Here is a 23,965-nt window from a genome sequence, read left to right as displayed (position 1 = left end):
TTTAAAAATATAAATTTCTACCTGAATTTTATAGAAATATAAATTGATGTCTTTTTCTTAATTTCCATATCTTTCACAAAATCTCCATTTGATTCTTGTTTCCATGTTAAATAAAAATGAAGTTTATTTTAGTAACTCCATCATTTTACATTTCTTTCTGTATGTCAAAGTTTTTATACTGTGGTTTATAATGCATGTTTCATAGATTAACTCAAAAACCTTCCTATTAAGACCATGTACATGTAGCTAGTCTTATAAATCACATAAATATCAATTATATTTTGGAAAAGCCAGAAAAAAATACATTAATATTTTAATCCTTTGTAAACTTTTATCTAATCTCTCCATATATAATTTAAGGTACTGTTGATTTTATGAAGTACCAAATACTTCTTTAAATTCTCTTTGTAAAATCTTTGGCAGATAGAGTGAAAATAAAACTTTTAATTTCTGTCTAGTCACATTTAGAAATATTTTAGGTTAAGTAATAATAATTACTATGTAAATGACTTGGTACATCAAAAGAGTCTGTTTTATAAAGCACAATATGAAATTGAGCATACTTAAACATTAGCTGTTCTAGGATAAAACTAAGAATGCCTTTTTTTGGTTGCTGCTATTTGAAAAATTTTATTAGAGCCACATATATGCTTCTTTAAGGCATGTTTTATTGCTGCAAGTTCAAAGTACTTCTGTTTATTTTCCTTATTTAATCTAAATAGAATTCATCTGGGGCACCTGGGTGGCTCAGTCAGTTAAGCGTCTGGCTTTGGCTTAGGTCATGATCCCATGGTTTGTGGGTTTGAGCCCCACACCGGGCTCTGTGCTGACAGCTAGCTCAGAGCCTGGAGCCTGCTTCAGATTCTGTATCTACCTCTCTCTCTGACCCTCCCCTGCTCACGCTGTCTCTCTCTGTCTCTCAAAACTAAATACATTAAAAATTTTTTTTAAATAGAATTCATCTGTATCATTAAAAAATTTTGTTCTCCATGCAGCAAAATACTAGACTTCAGATCATGAATTATGAATATACATATTGCTGACAGATAAAAATACTTTATAAGATTATAACACAACCATATTAAACATACAGGGGAATTTTAAGTAATTATCATGTGCTGAGAGCACATACATATAGGAACTGTGTGTTTCTATATGCATGCGTGCATTATTGCAATAAGAGTCTGAAAACAGAGACATGAGGCAATATCTTGACAAGCTCAAGTCACAGACAATAAAACAAAGATCTGGGTTCAAATACTAGCTCTGATTCCAAAATTTCTATTATTTCTCCATATATTTCATCTCAAACAATTACGTAAGAACCAGAAATGTGGGGACGCCTGGGTGGCTCAGTTGGTTAAGCGTCTGACTTTGGCTCAGGTCATGATCTCATGGTTCGTGGGTTTGAGCCCTGCATTGGACTCTGCTGACTGCTAGCTCAGAGCCCGGAGCCTGCTTCAGATTCTGTGTTTCCCTCTCTCTCTGACCCTCCCCTGCTCACACTGTCTGTCTCTGTCTCTCAAAATTAAATAAAAATCATAAAAAAAAAAAGAACCAGAAATGTACATTTTTGGCCCATAGTGTTTTACCTGGCTTCTACGCATGCTCTCTTTTAAGGCACCTTTCATTTCAAGATCCCTATCCTTCCAGAAATCTTTGCTTTTTTCCAGATTGAAATGTTTATTCCAAACAGAATTGGTCTGGGAATCTTCATCATTCTGAATTTCTTTCTGTATGTATATAAAAATGGTTCAGACAATCAGTATAATTTCAAAATTATGTACTTTTTATGTTAGCCAACTTTATCTATAATTGCAAAATCCTTTAGTAGTTAATAAGTAAAATGCATTCTCCTAAATCAGAAGTTATTACCAATAAATTCTTTTAAGAAAAAAACTTCAAAACATAGGCCCTGAATAATAAGTGATTTCTGTGTATCTCCAAAAATTGTAATGCTTTGTTGGTCTAGTAACAATCAATCTCTTTTATGAATAATCATGAACACAAATATTTTATCTAGTTCCTGTCCAAGTTAATGGTATAACAGATAGGAAAGATTCAGATAGATTACTTCCCAGATTATTTTTCAGCTCTTTACTGGAAAGAGTTCTCATTTGCAAGTCTACTGCATACAAAGAGAAAAAGGGGCTTAGTAGATCAATTTACAGCTCTTCTTTTACTTGAGCAGCCATCAACAATCATTTTCACCTAACTTATATCAAATATTTAAAATTTCTCTTGCCAAGAAATCTAAGCTGAATTCATAAACCACCGAGCCATACTGATGAAGACACGTGCATATGTACCTATGCATAGAATTCTAAAAGTTTAATAGGATAAAGAGATGCAAGATGAGCTCACGACAGATCTGACGATGCACTTATGGAAGGGTATTCAGAGATTAACTACCTTTACAGAGACTAAAGAATCACTGTTCTCTTAGAAAACAATTATGACAGAAGTTGAAATGTGTAAGGCCTATTGTGTCGTCCTCAGTTCCGTTTCCCTTGTGCTGGGATTCCTACGTACACAGGAGGACCTTTAAACAGGCTGCAATCTTCTAATCAGAGAACAATTCCTGTGAGTACCTTACCTGATTGACTTCCTTCAGTTACTGAGGAAAGTAAAGCTGAAAACTAAGATAAAGGAATACCTTTCTTCTTTCCTATTCCTGGCATCAAAGAAAGTACTCTGAATGAACAAGCACAACTTGAAGTGGGATAAAAGTAAGTTTCTGGCTTTAAATTTCACCTGGTAGACAATGGGAGGATAAATCCTTAAGCCCAGATCATCAAGAAATGTCTAAAATACAGAATGAATTAATCCCACGTGGATTCCAGTATAACAGAATATCCAAAAGAACACGCCATTATCATTAACAACTAGCAAGAACATACTGTTTTCTAATAGAATATATTTACTTATGTATCTATTTCAGATGTTATATACTGATCTGTGAATTAGGATTTATAATGCAAGTACTCTGAATAAATTAAATAATTAAAAATCATAACCTGATAAACTACAACATGAACAAGATTTTAAAAGTAATCTATATTTTTATAGAGCTAAACAAATGATCAAACCACCAATACTGCAATTGGGTGCTTTAATGAAATATATAGGAATTATTTTATTTATCTGTACATAGTCACTTCTTTTCTTTTATAATCATTTCTTTAGTGCCAGCTACGTACTAGGCATTGTCTTAAGTGTTTGTCTCCTATATGACCTAGGCAAAAAGGGTCATGTCTAGTTTCTTTTGTATAGTATAATGTTATGTTCCAAAGAGATGACCCAAAGCTTACTTACTCAGTAAATTACTCTAGTATCTAAAAGTAGAGCAGCAGCATAGTGTGCAGTAACAGTTGGCCTGGCTTCTGATTCAGGTATTTGATGGGGTTTACTGTTTTGCACTAGGTATGGATAGGCTCTGGTCTCCAGGTCTTATTCTTTGATTCAGCCATGGCATTTGCCACAATACTTGAAAGAATTCATGAGATGGGATGTTGAATCAGAGAGATTAAGTACATAAAGAGTGCTCTAAATTGTTCTTAACTATAAGTACATAAAGAGTGCTCTAAATTGTTCTTAACTAGTATTTATATTCTGATTCTTAAATGGTGTCTCAACATCTAATGATTGACTACTAGTTCTGGTACTGGTCACAGCATTAAGTATTTTTAAAACCCAGAAAGAGATCAGGTGAATATTAAGGAAACCTAATAATACCCAAAATGAGTAAAGGAAAGGGAGTTCAAGAAAAGAAGTCTTTTATTGAGTGCTTGACTTTAAAGTTTTGGTCTGACCCATGCCAGGTGTAGGAACATGGACAAATAATTTAACATGACTGTACCTCATTTCGCCAACTATAAAATGAGACTGTAATACATAGACACAGGAATATGAGATTTAATACAATATAAAGGATATATAGGAGTGCATGGCTGGCTCAGTCAAAAGGGTAAGTGACTCTTGATATTGGGATCATGAGATAGAGCCCATGCTGTATGGAGAAGGGAGGGAGGGAAGGAGGAAGGAAGAAAGAAAGAATAATGTTTAGCACAGAGCCTGGCACATAGTAATCACTTAATAAATATTAGTCTAGAGTAACATTAATAGTTTTCACAACAACCAAAAGGAGTAGTATTAGCTTTGTTGCACACAAAAATTCAGTCTCAGGATAAATTACTTTCCTATGGTCAGAAAACTAATAAATTATAAATCTGGGTTACAAATTAGTTGATCTACCACAAAAAGTGTATGTTTTTTCTATTGTTCCTATTATATTTCCCTGACTTTCTCTATGGTCCACTTTTCACTTTCCTTCTTAGACTGATAGTCAAAGTAAGTTTTAAGTGTTCCTAAGTATCTTCTCTTCTTTTTTTAAGTCCTTCTTTGGGCCAAACAATTGAGATACACTAGTCATTTCTTTCTCTAAATACCTATACCTTGCACTTAAATTTGCAAATGTACAATATACACTACACGCTAAATGTAATTAATAGTTTCCATGTTCTGTTTTCACCACTAAATAAAGAGTAAGCACCTTGGAGTCTGACATGTGGTCTTATTTATTTTTCTTAGTCTGCAGCATAATGCCTGGTACATCAAAAGTCTTCAATAAGGATCCAAAACTCTGAACTAAACAGATTCCATATTCTGTTACTCTGCAGCTTTCCAAAAAAGTATACGCAGGCTAAACAAAGGTTTTTTTTTGTTTGTTTGTTTTTGTTTTTAAAACAATTCTTTGTTACTTTCAGCTCAGTCATTTTACATGGCAACTCTCGGAGGACACTTCAGAATCCACCTAATAAGGAATGTGATATGCTGTATGCCAAAGTGGTAGAAGATACTGTGATAAAGGTAACTATTTTCTCATCAGAAGTGATCCTTATTTGGAATAAATGGCTATGAACTCCCAGCTGCCTAATTCAGAACTTATAAAACAATATACTCGAAAAACAAATCTAAGTTATAGATTGCTTGCTCTTACTTGGTATATTATTGCTGCCTTCTAACATTTCAACAACTGAATCTGAATACTGTCACAATGCTGCAGTAAAATAAGACTATGGATAAAGCATACAAAATTTTACACTCTATTCATTTCTTTGCATAGGAAAAAATTATTACTTTTACTAATCTAGTTAAGAATGACTTTCATTCTGTTAACAGTAAAGGCTATCTTTAAACTGTTCAGATAGGTAGATCAGATAGGATGCTTTTGCCTACAAGTAATAGAAAATGAACTCAAAGTAACATAAATAACATGGTTGTGTTTTACCTTAAAGAATGGTATTGTGGTCCAAGGCTAAGGAAGGTTTTAGCGTTGGTTGATCCCGCAACTCAAGTGTCTCTGTAAGGATCCACATTCTGTTTCTATATTTTGTGATCTACAAGGCTGATTTCATCCTAAGGCTACCTTTCCTCATGGGCAAAAATTAGCTGTTAGTAATAATTTAGGTTATGTTATTGCATGTTCACATTAAAGCAGGAGCCAGCTGCTAGTGGCTCTCTTTTCACAAGGATGAAGACACTTTCCAGAAACTCTTACATACCACTCTTCATGTACAATGGATCAAAACTGGCTCACATGCCCATTCCAAGACCTATCATTATCGTGGACAATGAGATCATCCATAGTGCAAGCAGATCCATCCTTTGAGAAAACGTCAAATTTCCAATCTACATTGCTGCTACTCAGTAGGGAAAGGGAATTACAGAATAATATATTACATCTACTCTTAGAAAACTCAGCGATCTTTCATAATTTCTCTCTTAATCTAACATAAATTGAGAACTCATGTGCCAGGCTTTGTACAAGATGATTTGGATATAGTCATGGAAAAGTCAGACATCATCTTGACATGGTCCTTCTGGTTTAGATGGGGAAAACACATTAACCAAGTAATAAGCCAGTTGATTAATTACAAATGTGGTGAGAACTATAAAGTAAAATAATGCTATGAGAAAAATTATAGGTGAACCTATTTTAGTAAGGGGATAAGGGAAGCTTCCTTGAAAAGACATCATTATAACTGGAACTTGAATGATGAACAGAAGGACAGAAGAACACAGGCACACGGAGTGACAGAATACTGGGGAGGGCTTTTTCAAGCAGAAAAAGCAGCTTTTGAGAAGACACTGAGGTAGGAAGTGGCTTAGCCTGTTTAAGAGGAGAAGGCAGTTTTGTTATTGTATAATTGAGTGCAGGAAAAGTAGAGCAGGAGACACCTGAAACAGAACTGACAAGGATTCTGTGGGGAACTGTTAAGCCATGTTACAAGTTTAGGACTTTATCCTAAAAGCAATGGGAAGCCAATGGAGGATTAAGCAGGACAGTGACAATTATTAGAGTTGTTTTAGAGCATGCTGGCAGCTCCTTCTGAATGAAGAAGAATGGACAAGGAAACCGTTAAGAGTAATCCGTAAACTAGCAAGAGTTAAAAGGTAGAATAACAAGACAAGTAATTAAAAGTCTAATCCAGGAGAGCATGGGAAAGAGAATGAACTCAATATGATGCGATATAGGAAGAAAAAAGCACAGTGATTCAAGTGGTTATTTAAGATAATAAAATCAACAGGATTTGGTGACTGACAAGATGTGGGGAATCAGGGAAAGGAAGGTTTCAAGGGTGATTCCAGGTCTCTCATACAAATTATTAGGTAAAAGGTTATAGCATTTATTGAAATGTAAACACTGAAGAAGCCACTTTTTCCTAGAAGATCAAAGTGTAGTTTTTAGACACACTGAGGTTTCTCTTTTACCTTGAGTGACCGTTCTTAAAAATTCTTTTCTTATCTCCAGACAATTCCTTCTGGACTATTTCAATTCAAACAACTTAAGAAGTGGTATTTGCACAAAGTGTGAAGAGGGAGGCAGAGGAATAGGACAGAACAGCCTTATAAATAGCTTCCTCTTTTCCCACAGGAAAATTACAAATTCTCAAGTGATACTACATGATACTGCTATTTTATTTATACTGACATTAAAATGCTAAAATTATTCTGTAGTAAACATCACTAAAACACTGAGAACTAAAAGAGAGACTCAATAACACAAATTTAAATTTAACAAAGTTCTTTCACATTATCAGAAATATTCTCAAATATTTAAATAATTGATAGCAAATGCATTTAAAAATGTCACTTTAATTATAGCCAACCCTTGAACAATGTGGGGATTAGGGGGAAGAATACTCCATGCCAAAGTTCAAACTCCACATATAACTTTTAGCACCGCCCCATCAAGACTTAACAGCCTCTGTTGATCAGAAGCCGTACCAATAATGTAGCTGAGTAGCATATTATTTTATATTTTGTATCTATTATGTACTATATTCTTGTAATAAAGCTAAAGAAAATGTTAATATCATAAATAAAATACATTTACAGCACTATACCGATCTTACTGAAAAAAAAAATCTGTTTATAAGTAGATCTGTGCAGTTCAAGGGTCAACTGCTTTCTAATCATTGTATTTTTAAAATTCAGAACATAATTTGATTTTTAACATATTTCACAATATCAATATTTTATAAAATAAACACTCAAAAATGTTTACTTACCTCTAAAAGAAAATCCCCTAGATACTGAATTGGATAAAATGGAGCCTTAAAGTTGTCTTTTTCTTGCTCAGCCTTGATTCTTGCATTACTGGCAATCACATGAGTTATTCCAGATGGTGAACTTTTTGGTAAAATAACATTTGCTTTTCCAGCCTCCAGAACTCTAAATAAAAATGTAAATAGTATAGAAAGTAGTTTTTTAAAGTATATTCAGTCACATTATCTAAATCAATTACTTCCTTGGAGTAGGAGTAGAACTTTCTGCAAGAGTTGAGTTCCCCTGGGCTATGTGAATGCCATGGAGAATAACTACTATAGTGATTTCTTAAATTATAAGTTGCTCAAAGATGTTGAAAAAAATCATGATATTCTTTTTGCTTATCCATTTCTTAATTTGGGAAAGATCTTTTTTTTTTTTTTAATTTTTTAGTGTTTTATTTATTTTTGATACAGAGAGAGACACAGCATGAGAGGGGAAGGGGCAGAGAAAGAGGAGACACAGAACCAGAAGCAGGCTCCAGGCTCTGAGCTAGTTGTCAGCACACAGCCTGATGCGGGGCTTGAACCCACGAACGTGAGATCTGACCTGAGCCGGAGTCGGAGGCTTAACCGACTGAGCCACCCAGGCACCCCGGGAAAGATCTTTAAGAATCAAAAATATTGACTTTATTCCCTAAAGAAAAGTCACCTCCCTAAGTCAAAAGAATAATGAAAGAAGTTTAGGGATGTAGCTACCTCAGAAGGCAACATACCTCCAAGGAAATCATTCTAAGAGAAATTGCCAGCATTCCTTTAAACCATTAGTTTTTGACTAACTTTTAACATTCCCAAAGTATCATTAAAGTTCTGCTTGTGCCTAGGATATAGAAAGCCACAAGAGAACATTGTTACTACCCAACAATAAGAAAAAGCCAAATAATCTACAAAATCTTTAAACTTTCATGAACCTATCAGAGAATTGAGGTAACAAGCCAACCAAGAAACTTAAATTTCCTTAAGAGTGATAATAATAAACCCCTTTGTGAAGAAAGGACAGTCAAAACTATGTCATTTTGCCAGGCTGCTATAGAGAAGTAGCTGTCATAAAAGTAGGTAAGAATTGCATAAAATTCTAACAAATTTAAGAGTCAAGTGCAAGTACCATGACCATTTATAATATTTGGGAATAAATGATTCAAGCATAGTCTGCTGTCACTTGCAAGCTCTTTGCCAAACGAAGGGCAGATACCACTGGGAGTCCCTACTCACAGCACAGGTGGGTCAATGGGGATTGGCTGCCATCAAGAGATAGACCTAAAAGGAGGTTCACTTCCCTGGATCCTTCTCTCATATGAGGCAACATCTTAAGTCATCTGGGTAAGGTAAGAAAGTATATACTTTCAGAACCCAGGAAAAGATGTACAACTTCTGTTGGGAGAGTCTAAGTAAAATCCATGCACCTCAGGGAAAGGGGCAGGAAATTCTCCTGCTGCACAACCAAAAAAGGATCCACTATTTCTGGGTAAGAAACAGAAACAAAAGCCATCTGTCCCTGCAGAAGGGACAGAAGAAATGCCATTCAAACCAAGGTTCCTGTATCAATACAAAGTAGAAATCTAATACTGGGCCATAGGCTAGAAATTCTGTCTTGTCAAAACCCTAACAGATACAAAGCACAATTTTGCTGCCATAGGGGACTGAGACACAAATATTAACAAAGTCTCAACCCAGAGACCAAGAACACAAAAGAATGCTCAAGACTGAAGCCTATCCAAGGGCGCCTGGGTGGCTTAGTCAGTTAAGTGTCTGACTCTTAAGTTCAGCTCAGATCTTGATCTTGGCATTATAAGTTCAAGCCCGATGCTGGCTCCATGCAGAGCATGCAGAGCATGGAGCCTACTTATTAAAAAAAAAAAAAAAAAAAGACAAGCCTATCTAGCAGAACCAAAAACACATCCACTCTTACCCTCAACCAGCTAGAATGAGTAAAAAGCAAGACAGGAAGAGAATGATGAAAGAGTCCTTCCGTGACCTAGCAGTGCAGAGACTATTGAAAGCTGAGAGTGAAAAACACTGACTGAAACCCCTCCAGGATCCCAGGCCCCACACCAAGGACAAAGAGACTATTCCATCTACTGCTGGAGTAACCAGAAAGGTTGCACTGAAGGTAACTATAGCATTAACAAAACTCAGTGCTTGCTCAACAACTGACAAGATTAACTCAACTATCCATACCAACTACTTTACAGAAAAATAAGCCCATTTTTGGAAAGAAGTATTTACCTCAGCCTCTATTGTACTATAAATGATATTTAAGCATGTAATAAAAGAGACACAAAATGCAAGTAAGAAAACCAAACCACTGTCAAGAGACAAAGGAGTATCAAGCATAGAGAGATGATTCTTTGTTGAAATTGTCAGAAAGTGACTTTAAAATAACTATGACTGTGGGGCACTTGGGTGGCTCAGTGGGTTAAGTCTGACTTTGGCTCAGATCATGATCTCACAGTTCATGAGCTTAAGCCCCACGTCGGGCTCTGTGCTGACAGCTTGGAGCCTAGACCCTGCTTCAGATTCCATGTCTCCCTCTCTCTCTGCCCCTCACATGCTCACATTCTACGTGTCTCTCTCTCTCAGAAATAAACAAACATTAAAAAAACCCTAAAATAACTATGACAGAAATGTTACAAGATATAATGGATAAAGTGATCAAATTGCATTAAGAGATCAGGAGCTGTGAAATAGAACTAAAAATGGTAAAGGGGAGCCTGGGTAGCTCAGTTAGTTAAGTGACTGACTCTTGATTTCAGCTCAGGTCATGATCTCATGGTTCCTGAGATAGAGAGCCTACTTGGATTTCCTTCTCTTCCTCTCTCTCTCTGCCCCTCCCCAATTCATTCATTCTCTCTCTCTTAAAATATATAAGTACACATAGAAAATAAAATAGTTTAAAGATGATCTGTGATCCCAGGGTCATGGAATCAAGCCTGGCATTCATCTCTGCCTGAGGTGTGAAGCCTGCTTAGGAGTCTCCCTCCCTCTCCTTCTGGCAATTCTCTGCTTGTGCAGGTGCATGTACACGCTCTCTATAAAAAAATTGGTAGAAATAAAAGTTACTGTCAAAAAAATAATCTCTTTGACAGGCTTATGAACAGATTGCAAGCAAATCAAAAAGGAATGAACCTGATGATAGGTCAAGAGAAATTATCCAACTGAAACAAAAATGGGACAAAAAAAGTTGAAAACAAAACAGAACACACATAAACCGTGGAACTGAATGAAAGGGTCTCAAACAAAGGTAATAGAGTGCAAGAAAAAGAACCCAACAGAAGAATTTAAAACTTGATGGCTGAGAATTTTCCATAGTTAGTAAAAGATAAGAAACGAAATGTCCAAGACACTCAGAGAACCCTGTAAAAATGACATAAATAGAAAACAAACAACACACACTAAAATTGCCAAAAAAAGGTAATGTATTGGTTTTTAAATTTTAATTTCCAATCGTTCATCACTAGAATATAAAAATACCATTAGTTTTATACAGTGACTTATTATCCTGTCATCTTGCTGAATTCACTGATTACTTCTAATAGCTTTTTTGGGTAAATTATTTAGTATATGACCATACCTTTTAGAAATATAGACATTTTTATTTCTTTCTGACTCTATGCCTCTTATTCTCTTTGCCTTAATATACTGTCTAGGACCTGTAGTAAAATGCTGAAAAGAAATGGTCAGAGTGAACATCCATGTCTTCATTCCTACCTAGGGAGGGAAAAAATTCCATGATATGAAATTTATGTATTTTTACAGTTATCAGTTTTGCAGGTTGAAGATACAAAAATTCTAAAATATCTGAAGAATCTGCAATTATTAAAAACAGATAATACACTATGATGAAGTACAGTTTACCTCAGGAATACAGATTAGGCTTAAATTAACATTTAGAATTGGTCAGGGGAGGAGTTAAAATGGTGGTGTACTGGGAAGACCCTGGATAGTCTCATCCCTTGAACACAGCTATCATCAGGAACTGACTACCCCGAGTTTCCCCAATAGTGGGTTTTTGGAAGTTTGTGCCTTTTGCTGGAGTAGATCTGGGTGGCCAGTAGTACTTCTGGGGATAAGGAGCAGAAGCCTCAAAATGGACGGTGTGATGTGGGGATCCCCCGGGTCACAATGGGAAAGAAAATTTCCCTTCCTGGAGTACATTTGGAAGACGGTATACTACCTCTACAAGGACAAAAGACCTGGCTAGCACCTGTAAGCAGTCTTCCTACAACAGGGAACAGAAGCATGCACAGAGGGTAGATAAAGTGCTCACAGCTTTTTGCTGTGCTTCACCCTAACCTTCAAGCAACTGCCCAGCCAGGTGACTACTTTCTGAGACAGAATGACATGAGGCACAGCACTGTAAGCCGGAGCGACTCCATGTGCTGGTGTGTCTGTCCTTTAAGATCTAGGGTTTTGGAGTCCCCGGCTCAGTTGATTAAGCATCTGACTTCGTCTCAGATCATGGTCTTGCAGTCCATGAATTCAAGCCCCATGCTGGGCTCTGTGCTGATAGCTCAGAGCCTGGATCTTGCTTCAGATTCTGTGTCTCCATCTCTCTCTACCCCTCCTCTGTTTGTGTTTGCTTTCTCAAAAATAAACAGATATTTAAAAAAAATTTAAAAAAAAGAACAAAAAAAGATTTGGAGTGTTGAATCCCAGTCTGGTGCCAGAGATGAAACACAGGAGAGCCAGGATGCTGGGCATGTCCATGGCCCAGGCATAAAAGGCTTGAGGGCAGGGATCTGATGGAAGCCTGGGACAAAGAAGGGGAGAATGTGCACTTGTGAGGGCTTCCTGAACAGCAGCAGGTGCCAGCTTTCCTCCCCAGGGACCAGCGAGCAGGGTGAAGCCATCTTTTCCCACCCACCAGCAGAGTCAGACTCCAGCAAGCAACACAGAGCTGCCAGTAGAGGCTGGAGCCACATACATCAAAACTGGCTTCTCTGTGTCCTACAGAAACATCTTGACAAGAGCAGGTCTGACTGTGAGACAGTGCAGCTGGCCTCTCCCCCAGAGGACCAGTAAAGGACCACATGCACCAAGTCTACTGATCATACATAGAGTGCTCCAAAGTGTCAGCTTCAATTCTGGTGGAAATAGCATCAGGCTTTTTTTTCTTTCTTTTTCTTTTTGAATCAGGATAATTTTTCTGTTCACTTGTTTTCTCATTTTCTTTTCTTGTTTTTCTGGATCCGTTTTTTTTTTCTTTCTTTTTCCGTGAAATCTGGCTTATAGTTTGTTTGTTTGTTCTTTTTCCTGTTCTTTTTTTTATAGAAGACTTTTCTTCCTTTTTAAAATCAGGCTTATTTTAACAAATAAATCAAAGCACACCCCACTAATGGTTAAAACACTCCCCACTGCAAGCAAAGACGAACTCGGTAAAGGACTGACTTGGGGGAAAGAACAGCCAAATCAAAGTAGCTGAATGCACAGAGCATACGCCACACCAGAAACACTTCTTTAATATGTAAAAGACAGAAACTAGACAAAATGTTAAGACCAAAGAATTCTACTCCCAAGAAAGATCAAGAAGAAACCAAAACCAGGGATTTGGTCAAAACAGATATAAATAATATACCTGAACAAGAATTCAGAACAATAGTGATAAGAATACTAGCTACCTGAAAAAATCATAGAAGACTCCAAAGAAACCCTTGCAACAGAAATAACAGACCTAAAAATTAGTCAAGAAAAAATAAAAAATGCTATAAATGAGATATAAATCTGACTAGACATAATTACAATGAGAATGGAAGATGCAGAGAATCAAATAGGTAAATGGAAGATAAAATTATGGAAAACAATGAAGCTGAAAAGAAGTCATAAAATCAGCAATTCTCTAAAATTCAGTAAGATCTGTATCATAGGAGTCCCAGAAGAGGAGGAGCTGGAAAAAGGGAGAGAAAGTTTATTTGGCAAATTATAGATTTGAACTTCCAAAATCTGGGGAAAGAAACAGGCATTATTCACGTACAAGAGGCAAAGAGAACCCCCTTGAAATCAAGAAAAACAGGTCAACATCAAGACATACATCACAGTGAAATTTGGAAAATACAAAGAGAATCTTGAAAGCAGCTAGGGACAAAAGGCCCTTAAGGGACAAAGGGAGACACACATAAAGTGAGCAGCAGACCTATCCACAGAAACCTGTCAAGACAGATGGGAGTGGTATGATATATATAACATGCTAAAGGGGAAAAATATGCAGCCAAGAATCCTTTATCCAGCAAGGATGTCATTTAGAATAGAACAGAAGATAAAGAGTTTCCAAGACAAGCAAAAACTGAAGTTCTTAAACACTAAACCAGCTCTGCAAGATTAAAGGGGACCCTTGGAGTGGGAAAGAGACCTAAAGCAATAAAGAAAGACTAGAAAGGAACAAAGACAATCTACAGGAACAGAGACTTTACAGGGAATACAAGAACACTAAATTCATATCTATTAATAATTATTCTGAATGTAAGTGGACTAAATTTTCCAATCAAAAGACAAATGGTATCAGAATGGACCAAAAAAATAAAAACAAAAAAATGAAACTAACAAACAACAACAAGAAGACCTAACTATATGATGCTTACAAGAGACTTTAGAACCAAAGACATCTCCAAATTGAAAGAGAGGGGGATATGGAGAACCATTTACCATGCTAATGGATATCAAAAGAAAGCTGGAATAATAAGACTAAAGACTGTAATAAGAGATAAAGGGTACTATATCATAAAAAAGACCTCTATCCACCCAGAAGATCTAACAATTATAAATATTTATGTCCCCAAATTAGTGGCAGTCAAAAATATAAAATAAATTATAACAAAGAAATTCATTGATAATAACATAATTATAGTAGGGGATTTTAACACTCTACTTACAGGAATGGATAGATTATCTAAGAACAAGGAAACAATGGCTTTGAATGACACATCGGACTAGTTGGACTTAACATATCTCCACAATATTTCACCCTAAAACCGCAGAATACACACTCTTTTTGAATACACATGAACATTCTCCAGAATAGATTCATACTGGGTCACAAATCTGGCCTCAACCAGTACAAAAAGACTGAGATCATATCAGGCATATTTTCAGACCACAATACTAATGAAACTTTAGGTCACTCTCAAGAAAAAAATTGCAAAGACCACCAATACATGGAGGTTAAAGAATACTTCATTATCAAGAATGAATGGGTTAACCCAGAAAGTTAAAGAAGAAATTAAAAAATACATGAAAGCCAATGAAAATGAAGACACAACAGTCAAAACCTTGGGGATGCAGCAAAGGCAGTCATAAAAGGGAAGTATACAGTCATTCAGGCTTTCCTCAAGAAGGAATAAAAGTCTCAAACATACAACCTAACTTTACACCTAAAGGAGCTGGAGAAAGAACAGTTAATAAAGCCCAAACCCAGGAGAAAAGGGAAAATAATAAAATATAGAGCTGAAATAAATGATACAGGAATTAAAAAAGGTAAAACAGATAGATAAAACTAATAGCTGGTTCTTAAGCAGAACCATAACCAGTAAGGAAATTCATCAGTAATCAAAAATCTCCCAAGAGACAGAGTCCAGGGCCAGATGACTTCCCAGGGGAAGTCTACCAAACAATTAAAGAAGAAGTAATACCTATTCTTCCAAAACCGTTCTAAAAAATGGAAATGGAAGAAAAACTTCGACACTCATTCTGTGAGGCCACTATTACCTTGATTCCAAAACTAGACAAAGAACTCACTAAAAAGGAGACCAATATCCCTGGTGTACATCACAACAAAATTCTCTAAAAGATACGAGTGAATCCAACGTATTTTAAAAGAATTATTCACCGTGATCAAGTGGAATCTGTTCTTTTTTAAAAATTTTTTTTTAAATTTATTTTTGAGAGACAGAGAGAGACAGTGCAAGCAGGGGACAGTCAGAGTGAGAGGGAGACACAGAATCTGAAGCAGGCTCCAGGCTCTGAGCTAGCTGTCAGCACAGAACCTGACGCAGGGCTCGAACTCATGAACCATGAGATCATGACTTGAGCCGAAGCTGGATGCTTAACTGACGGAGCCACCCAGACACTCTGAGTGGGATTTGTTTTAAGGCTGCAGTGGTGGTTCAATATCCATAAATCAATCAATGTCATACTTCATATTATTAAAAGAACCACATGATCCTCTCAATAGATGCAGAAAAAGCATTTGACAAAATACAGCATCCTTTCATTCTTAAACACCCTCAAGAAAATAGGGATAGATGGAATATATCTCAACATCATAAAGGCCACAATTGAAAGACCAACAGCTATTCTCATCCTCTGGGGGGAAATACTAAGAGCTCTTCCCCTAAAGTCAGGAACAAGAAAGGGACATCCTCTCACGACTTTTGTTCAATGCAGTATTGGAAGTTCTAGCCTCAGCAATTAGACAACAAAAAGAAATTGAAGGCATCCAAATTGTCAAGGAAGAAGTCAAACTCTCACTCTCGGCAGATGACTTGATACTGTGGTTGGAAAACCCTAAAGACTCCACTAAAAAATTACTAGCACTGATAAACGAATTCAGCAAAGTTGCAAGATACAAAATCAATGTAAGAAATTTGCTGCATTTCTATACACCAATAAAGAAGCAGCAGAAAGAGAAATTAAGGAATTGATTCCATTTACACTTGCACCAAAAGCCTTAAGAATAGAAATAAACCTGACCAAAGTGGTAAAAGATCTGTACTCTGAAAACTATAGAACACATGTGAAAGAAACTGAAGATGACACAAAGAAATCGAGAAATATTCCATGCTCATGGATCGGAAAAACAAATATTGTTAAAATATCTATACTACTCAAAGCAATCTACACATTCAGTGCAATCCCTATCAAAAAGCAACCAGAATTTTTCATGTAGCTAGAACAAACAATCCTAAAATTTGTATGGAACCAGAAAAGAACCTGAGTAAAGTAATGGTGAAAAAGAAAACCAAAGCTAGAGGCATCACAATTCTGGACTTCAAGTTATATCACAGAGCAGTAGTCATCAAGACAGTATAACACTGGCACAAAAACCGACACAGTAGATCCATGGAACAGAATAGAAAACCCCGAAATGGACCCTCAACTACTTGGTCAACTTATCTTCAACAATATTCAGATAAAGGGCTAGTATCCAAAATCTACAAGGAACTCATCAAACTCCACACCCGACAAATGAACAATCCAGTGAAGAAATGGGCAGAAGACATGAACAGATACTTCTCCAAAGAGGACATCCAAATAGTTGGCCAACAGGCACATGAAATGATGCTCAACGTCACTCATCATCAGGGAAACACAAATCAAAACCACACTGAGATACCACCTCACGCCAGTCAGAGTGGCTAAAAGGAACAAAGCAAGAGACTATAGGTGCTGGCGAGGGTGTGGAGAGACGGGCACCCTCCTACACCGTTGGATGCAATGTAAATCAGTGCAGCCACTCTGGAAAACAGTGTGCAGGTTCCTCAAAAAACTATCAATAGAACTCCCTTATGACCCAGCAATAGCACTGCTAGGGATTTACCCAAGGGATACAGAAGTGCTGATGCATAGGGGCACATGTACCTCAATGTACACAGCAGCACTTTCTTTTATTTTTTTCTCCACGGGTGTCTGGGTGGCTCAGTCAGTTGAGCCTCCCAACTCTTTTTTATTTTTAATTTTTTTAATGTTTTATTTATTTTTGATATAGAGAGAGACAGAGCATGAGAGGGGGAGGGACAGAGAGAAGGATACACAGAACTGGAAATAGGCTCCAGGCTCTGAGCTGTCAGCAAAGAGCCTGACGCAGGGCTCGAACCCACAAATGTGAGATCTGACCTGAGCTGAAGTTAGAGGCTTAACTGACTTGGCCACCCAGGCGCCCCACAGCAGCACTTTCGACAATAGCCAAATCATGGAGAAAGCCTAAATGTCCATGAAGTGATGAATGGATCAAGAAGATATGGTTTATCTATACAATGGACTACTATATGGCAATAAGAATGAAATCTGCCCATTTGTAGCAATGTGGATGGACCTCGAGGGTGTCATGCTAAGTGAAATAAGTCAGGTGGATAAGGATAGATACCATATGTTTGCACTCATAGGTCTAATAGGAGAAACCCAACAGAGGACCATGGGAAGGGGAAGGAGGGAAAAAGAGTTAGGGAGAGGGAGGGAAGCAAATCATGAGAGACTCTTGAATACTGAAAACAAACTGAGGGCTGAAGGGGGAGGGAGAGGGGGTGATAGTCATGGAGGAGGGAACTTGTGAGGAAAAGCACTGGGATGTTCTATGGAAACCAACTTGACAATAAACTATAAAAACAAAAAGATATTTCTGTACAGGTGACAAAAGACCCTTACTTCCCCCCTAATAGTTATCAGTCTCTGAATACAATTTAGTCAGTAAGTCTTTTAAAAAATGATGTAAAAGACAAGAAGAAATGAAACAATGAAGGAAACAGTATGAAGTATGAAGCCATACAGTATAGACCCAGAAAAAGCCTTTGTGATAAAGATTTATAAAATTTTAAACTGCTTCAAAACAAAAATCTAAGTTTTTTTAAATTTTGCTTGAGTTACTGAAAAGAAATAACAAGGAAGGTTAAACAGAAACCCCAAGAGTAATCTAAAGCATTACTATAAAATAGATTTTGTTTTAGAAGACACATATACTTAAATGTAAAGAATGGCTTAACTGTGAGATTAAAGAGTAAATCATCATCACTCATTTGGGCTAAGTCACAAATTTCAACAAAATTCAAAACGGTATTTAAGCAAACCAAAATTGATTTTTTTGTTCATTGCTTTAGCTTTCATAAGATCTCATCTTACCTTACAAGAGAATCACTTCGTTTATCAGCTCTAACAAGAAGGACAACTTTCCATCTATGGAAGGCTCCTGGAGCGCCAGTGCGTTTCAGTTCTTCCCGCCATCTTTTAGGTGCAGATTGCATTTGAGGTGAAAAATGGGAGTCTTTTTCAATTTTATAGCCCCATTCATAAGTTGTTTCATCAAGCCATCTGCCACTTTTGGCACTATGAATTATGTAGTCCTTAGTTAGTACCCACTTTCCTAGAAAGCAAATCAACTGCCAGTCACAAAAGAATTTTGGCTCTAATGATTGGTAAACAATAAAGACCAAATATCATATAAAGTTTGACATTTTTATACATGGGACACTTAGGCTACCATTGCCAACATGATCTCTGAATTATGTTTGTTTCCCCAAATTTTTGGTAGAGGGCTACAATGTCACTGAACATTGTATGTAATTTTTCCAATAATTCTACATCTAAAAACATTACTGAATAAAATACAAACCTAAGGCTTAATAAAATACATATGGTATTACTTAAATTATGCCTACTCATCATTCTGGCTTAGACTTATATTTTTCCTCCTATGCTAATAACTTTTGCAATGATGTTTACAGCATTCTTTGTAAAAGAAATTTACAAACACTCTGAACCTTCTTTAGCTGGGCATCCGTAATTTTTTTCAACAGCAAGGACAATACTGCTTTCCATTTGTAGATATAAAAATAAATCCAAGCATCTTTCTGGTGAGTTACTCTAAAAAATAGTAAATTTACTGGCATTATATATAATTTTTTTGACAATTAGTGGACTAATGATATGCCAGATCAATCACAGTAAAAGAAACAATAAAAGGAACATCAAAAATGACAAAGAGAGAAGGGAGAACACTAAGTCCCAAGTTTGATTTACGTAATTTAAAATCTTAGAAAAACAAAACAGCGTGATCACTGCTTCATACCATGGATGGGAACAGAGGTAAGAGAAGAACAAAGACTCTTTCCAATGACAGATCAAAGAAAACTTGATAAGAACAGCTCACTGAAGCTTTAAGAAAAGCTTTTTTTTTTTCTTCAGCATTTTATGTCTATCCTTTCTGTTAATTTTTTCTTCCTGACCTGAAACATTTACATAAAACACTAAGTCATTGGTAAAGTAAGTATTTCTGCCTCTCTGATACATTTTCCTGTGTTACAAAGTTTTTCTTAGAAAAATAAAAAAAATTATAATAAATATTTTCAGAAAAATATCAGAAAAAACCACATTTATGTTTGATATGATAAGCATATTATCTTTTGGAGATTAAGGTACTGTTTTTTCACATGAAAATTTTTAAACAAGGGGAAAGGTAGTTAATTTACCTGCTGCACAAGCTGCTAAAAACTTTTCACTCTTACACAAGCGTTCAGCTATAAGATGGGTACAATTTTTGTATTTCTGGAAGAAAAAATCCACATGAAGAAATGTTATTAAGGTAAGATTTTCTTTATAGCACATTTTATTCTTATAATATCAAGAGGATATTTTATCATTCTTAGGTCAGTATTATTTTTCAGTTCTATTTAAAATACTTTAGAAATTTCTATACTCACCTCACTCTTAATAAAAGTGCAATCTAGTTTTAAAAGCAATTTGCCTAGAGCTTCCTTTTCTTCCATCTTAAATCCCGTCATCTGGATGATATGCTTTGGAGCACCTACTTCCATCTAACATATATACATATAAAGAAGATAACATGTTAAAGATATTGTTCATAGGATTGACATTATTATTTTTTCTTAACTATGAGTGCTAAAAATAAAATAAATAAGACTTAAACATAAAATACATTAAACATCTAAGGCTTTATTATAAATACCAATGTTAACACTGCTTTATGTGCAATAGAAATTGGTTTATAAAGTTATCTCAAAATGTGACAGTAAATACATTTTTCTTTTTTTGGTTTGAAAACTGAAAGTTTGCATCACTACATCACTTGCTGCTAAAACACTGATGAATGAATACAATTCTTCAGAAAGGGATACTTAAATATTATACAATAATACTAGCTTCATTTTAAAAGCATTTTTTTGTTAAGGTCTTATGAAACAATGGACAATGAAACCTAATCAAATTTTATAACAATTTTTAAGGTGTTTGTGGACAGATATTGGGAGTATGTATAAGTAAGCAGAGATGATAGAACTTATAGTCCCTTATGATTTACCAAGTAATTTAGTATAGTAGGTAAAGATAGTGAACCTGGATTCTATTCCCAATATACATTTCTTAACTCTGCTACACATTAGTTTCATCACCTACAAAACAGATGGAAAAAATTAGTTTTCAAATTTATTTTAATAGGAACCTCATTCCACATTTAAATGTAGTTCATAAAACACTTTGTTGTTGAAGTGGCACATTTATTAAGCAAGAAAGATTGCACCTCACTGTAGTTTGATTTTTATTTTTTAAAGTTTATTTATTTTGAGAGAGAGTACACGCAGGGAAGGGGCTGGGGGGGAGAGGGGGGAGGGGGGAGGGGGGAAGGGGAGGGGGAGAATGAATCTCAAGCAGGCTCTGTGCTGCCAGTACCAAGCCTAATGTGGGACTCAAACTCACCAACTGTGCGACCTGATCTGAGATCAAGAGTCAGATGCTTAACCTGCTGAGCCACTCAGGTGTCCTCACAGTATTTTGAATTAGAATAGAGAATTTTGTCTGTTTACATGATATCAAAACTTCAGAGCTAGATATATCAAGAGAAAATCTACTTTCTCATTACAGATGAAGAAAGCAGAGACTATAGAAATTGGTAATTTCCCATTTCTCTAACAATTTTGTCACTATAGCTCTAAATTAGTGTTTATTAACACTATGGAATGAACCTTCATTCCTTTGCTTATGGTTTCTAAGAGGAAGAACTTCAGCTGAAAATAAGCCTGGTTTCTCTATCTTAATCACTCTTTGTTTTAGGAGAAGTTACTTGAAAGAACTAACTGGATATGCCTTGCTAGACATACCTGCATCCTCCTGCAAAGACAAGTTCATTTTAATGCTTTCTGACATGTGCAAAGAAGCTATGAGTAGAAGTCCTACAGCCCGATGGGTAAATGAAATCTGAGAGTATGTATTAAGCAGCACATTTGAGTTACACAAAGCTACCTCTTCCAAACCAATTTTTAGTCAGCAAAAAAGCTGACATTTTGGTCCCAAAATGTTGGATTTTCTTATTTTTCTATTGCCTTCAAAAGAGGGAAAGGGATGTAATGATTAACCCTTTAAAATACTAAAATTCAAGATACTGAACATAAAGAATATGTCTCTAAGGATAAGGCTCCTCAATGAAACATTTTTTTTTAAAGTTAAAAGGTTCTAGTACAAAATAGGGCTTATCTTATGAAAAATCATTCATGTAAAATACTACCAACACTAAGTAAACTCTAAGTGGCTTCTTGCAGAAGGAGCTCCTTATAAATCTCTTTAACCATGTACATAGAATATATGACATAGCTCCTGACTGATAATATCCATTTATATAGACTGGTAATATATAAAAACTTTACAAAGAATATCCTCCGTTGCTTGAAATAATGATTTAACTTGATGCAGAACACATTAACACATGCACATTATAAAGCATATGGCCATAAATAAGGAGAAATGTTGCTTCTATTAATTCTATGGATATAAATAAATCCTTCAAGAAAATTTACTTTAAAAAATGGTAGGTTCTCCTTGACAAAGAAAGCAATGCTGGAGGCTTCACATTTCCAGGCTTATATTATATTACAAAGCTGTAGTTATCAAAATAGCATAGTTCTGGCACAAAAACAGACACATACATCAGTGGAACAAAATAGAAATGGTTCAGAAGTGAACTAACAACTATACTGTCAACCAATCTTTGACAAAGCAGGTAAGAATATTCAATGGTAAAAAGATGGTCACTTCAACAGATGGTGCTGGGAGAACTGGACAGCAACATGCAAAAGAATGAAACTGGACCACTTTCTGACACAGGACACAAAAATAAATTCAACATGGATGAAAGACCTAAATGTGGGTCCTGAAACCATAAAAATCCTAGAAGAGAACACAGGCAGTAACCTCTTTCTAGATAGGTCTCCTGAGGCAAGGGAAACAAAAGCTAAAATATTAGGGCTTGATCAAAATAACAAGCTTCAGTGAATGAAACAATCAATAAAACTAAGGGAATCTAGGAATGAAAGGAGACATTTGCAAATGACATATCTGATAAAGGATTAGTATCCAAAATCTATAAAGAATTTACACAACACAAAACCCCCACAAATAACCTAATTAGAAAATGGGCAGAACACATGATAAGACATTTTCTTAAAGAACACATCCAGATGGCCAACAGACACACGAAAAGATGCTCAACATCATATATCATTAGGGAAACACAAATCAAAACTATAAGAAGATATCACTTCACATCAGGCAGAATGGCTAATATCAACAAAACAAGAAACAGCAGCTCTTGGTGAGAATGTGGAGAGAGGGGAACCCTGTTGTACTGTTGGTGGGAATGCAAACTGGTGCTGCCACTCTGGAAAACAGTATATAGGTTCCTCAAGAAGTTAAAAATAAACCTATCCTAGCATCCCGCAATTGCACTAGTAGATGTTTACCCAAAGAATAAAAAAAATACTAATTTTTTATTAGGGATAAATGCACCCCAATGTTGATAGCAGCACTGTCTATAATAGCCAAATTATAGAAACAGCCCAAGTGTACCCAGACTGATGAATGGATCAAGAAGATGTGGTATATATACAATGGAATATTACTCAGCTGTATAAAAAAAAAAGGAACAAAATCTTGCCATTTGCAACGATAGGGGTGGAGCTTGAGAGTATTTTGCCAAGGACAAGTCAGAGAGCAACCAGTACCATACAATTTTAGTCATCGGTGGAATTTAAGAAACCAAAATGAGCAAAAGAAAAAAAAAAGAGAGGGAGGCAAAGCAAGAAACAGACTTAAGTATAGAGAGCAAAATGATTACCACCGGGTAAAGGAGAGGAGGGGTGGATTAAATAGGTGATAAGGAATAAGGCGCGCACTTGTGATGAGCACCAGGTGTATGTGCAAGTGCGGAATCATCAGAGCGCACACCTGAAACCGTATTACAGTGTGCTAACTGGAACTTAAGTAACATTAAAAAATAATAAAAAAAGAATTAAAAAAACAAACAAGAAAATGGTAGGTCCTTTAAGAAATACTAGGTAAGTGAACTTCAACACACTGGTGAAGATCATCTTGGTAGTCTAATGGAAAGGCAACCTAACTGTTTTAGATTTCTTGAAAGCCACTTTTATCAGAGGAAGACAAGTGTTTTGGCCATATTTATACCACCTACTACATTTATTTATGTATTTTAGAGTTTCAAAAAGCTATTTAGTAGGCTATTCCAAGAAATGTTGCAAAACAAGAGAAGGTTGATTAGCTTTAAAAACCTAAAATCTTCTATCAGGCTTTTCTAAAATACTGACATATATAAACTACTGTTAAATAATCTGAATATACATACAGAAAGC

General features: G+C 35.9%; 1 protein-coding gene across 1 annotated transcript in view; it reads right to left on the bottom strand.

The window, feature by feature from the left end:
* Positions 1-23,965, bottom strand: part of SLF1 (SMC5-SMC6 complex localization factor 1) — a 99,767-nt gene that overhangs the window by 69,774 nt on the left and 6,028 nt on the right. Inside the window, exons 2-6 of the mRNA XM_029942617.1 lie at positions 20,012-20,125; positions 19,781-19,856; positions 18,435-18,675; positions 7,575-7,737; positions 1,593-1,733 (exon numbers count right to left, since the gene is read on the bottom strand). Of these exons, the coding sequence (XP_029798477.1) occupies positions 1,593-1,733; positions 7,575-7,737; positions 18,435-18,675; positions 19,781-19,856; positions 20,012-20,125 (735 nt within the window). The remainder of the gene's footprint in view (positions 1-1,592; positions 1,734-7,574; positions 7,738-18,434; positions 18,676-19,780; positions 19,857-20,011; positions 20,126-23,965) is intronic.

Source organism: Suricata suricatta, chromosome 6, assembly GCF_006229205.1.
Source record: "Suricata suricatta isolate VVHF042 chromosome 6, meerkat_22Aug2017_6uvM2_HiC, whole genome shotgun sequence".
In the NCBI taxonomy this organism is placed as follows: domain Eukaryota; kingdom Metazoa; phylum Chordata; class Mammalia; order Carnivora; family Herpestidae; genus Suricata; species Suricata suricatta.
The sequence above is the reverse complement of the archived record's forward strand: the minus strand, read 5'-3'. Positions and strand labels throughout refer to the sequence as shown.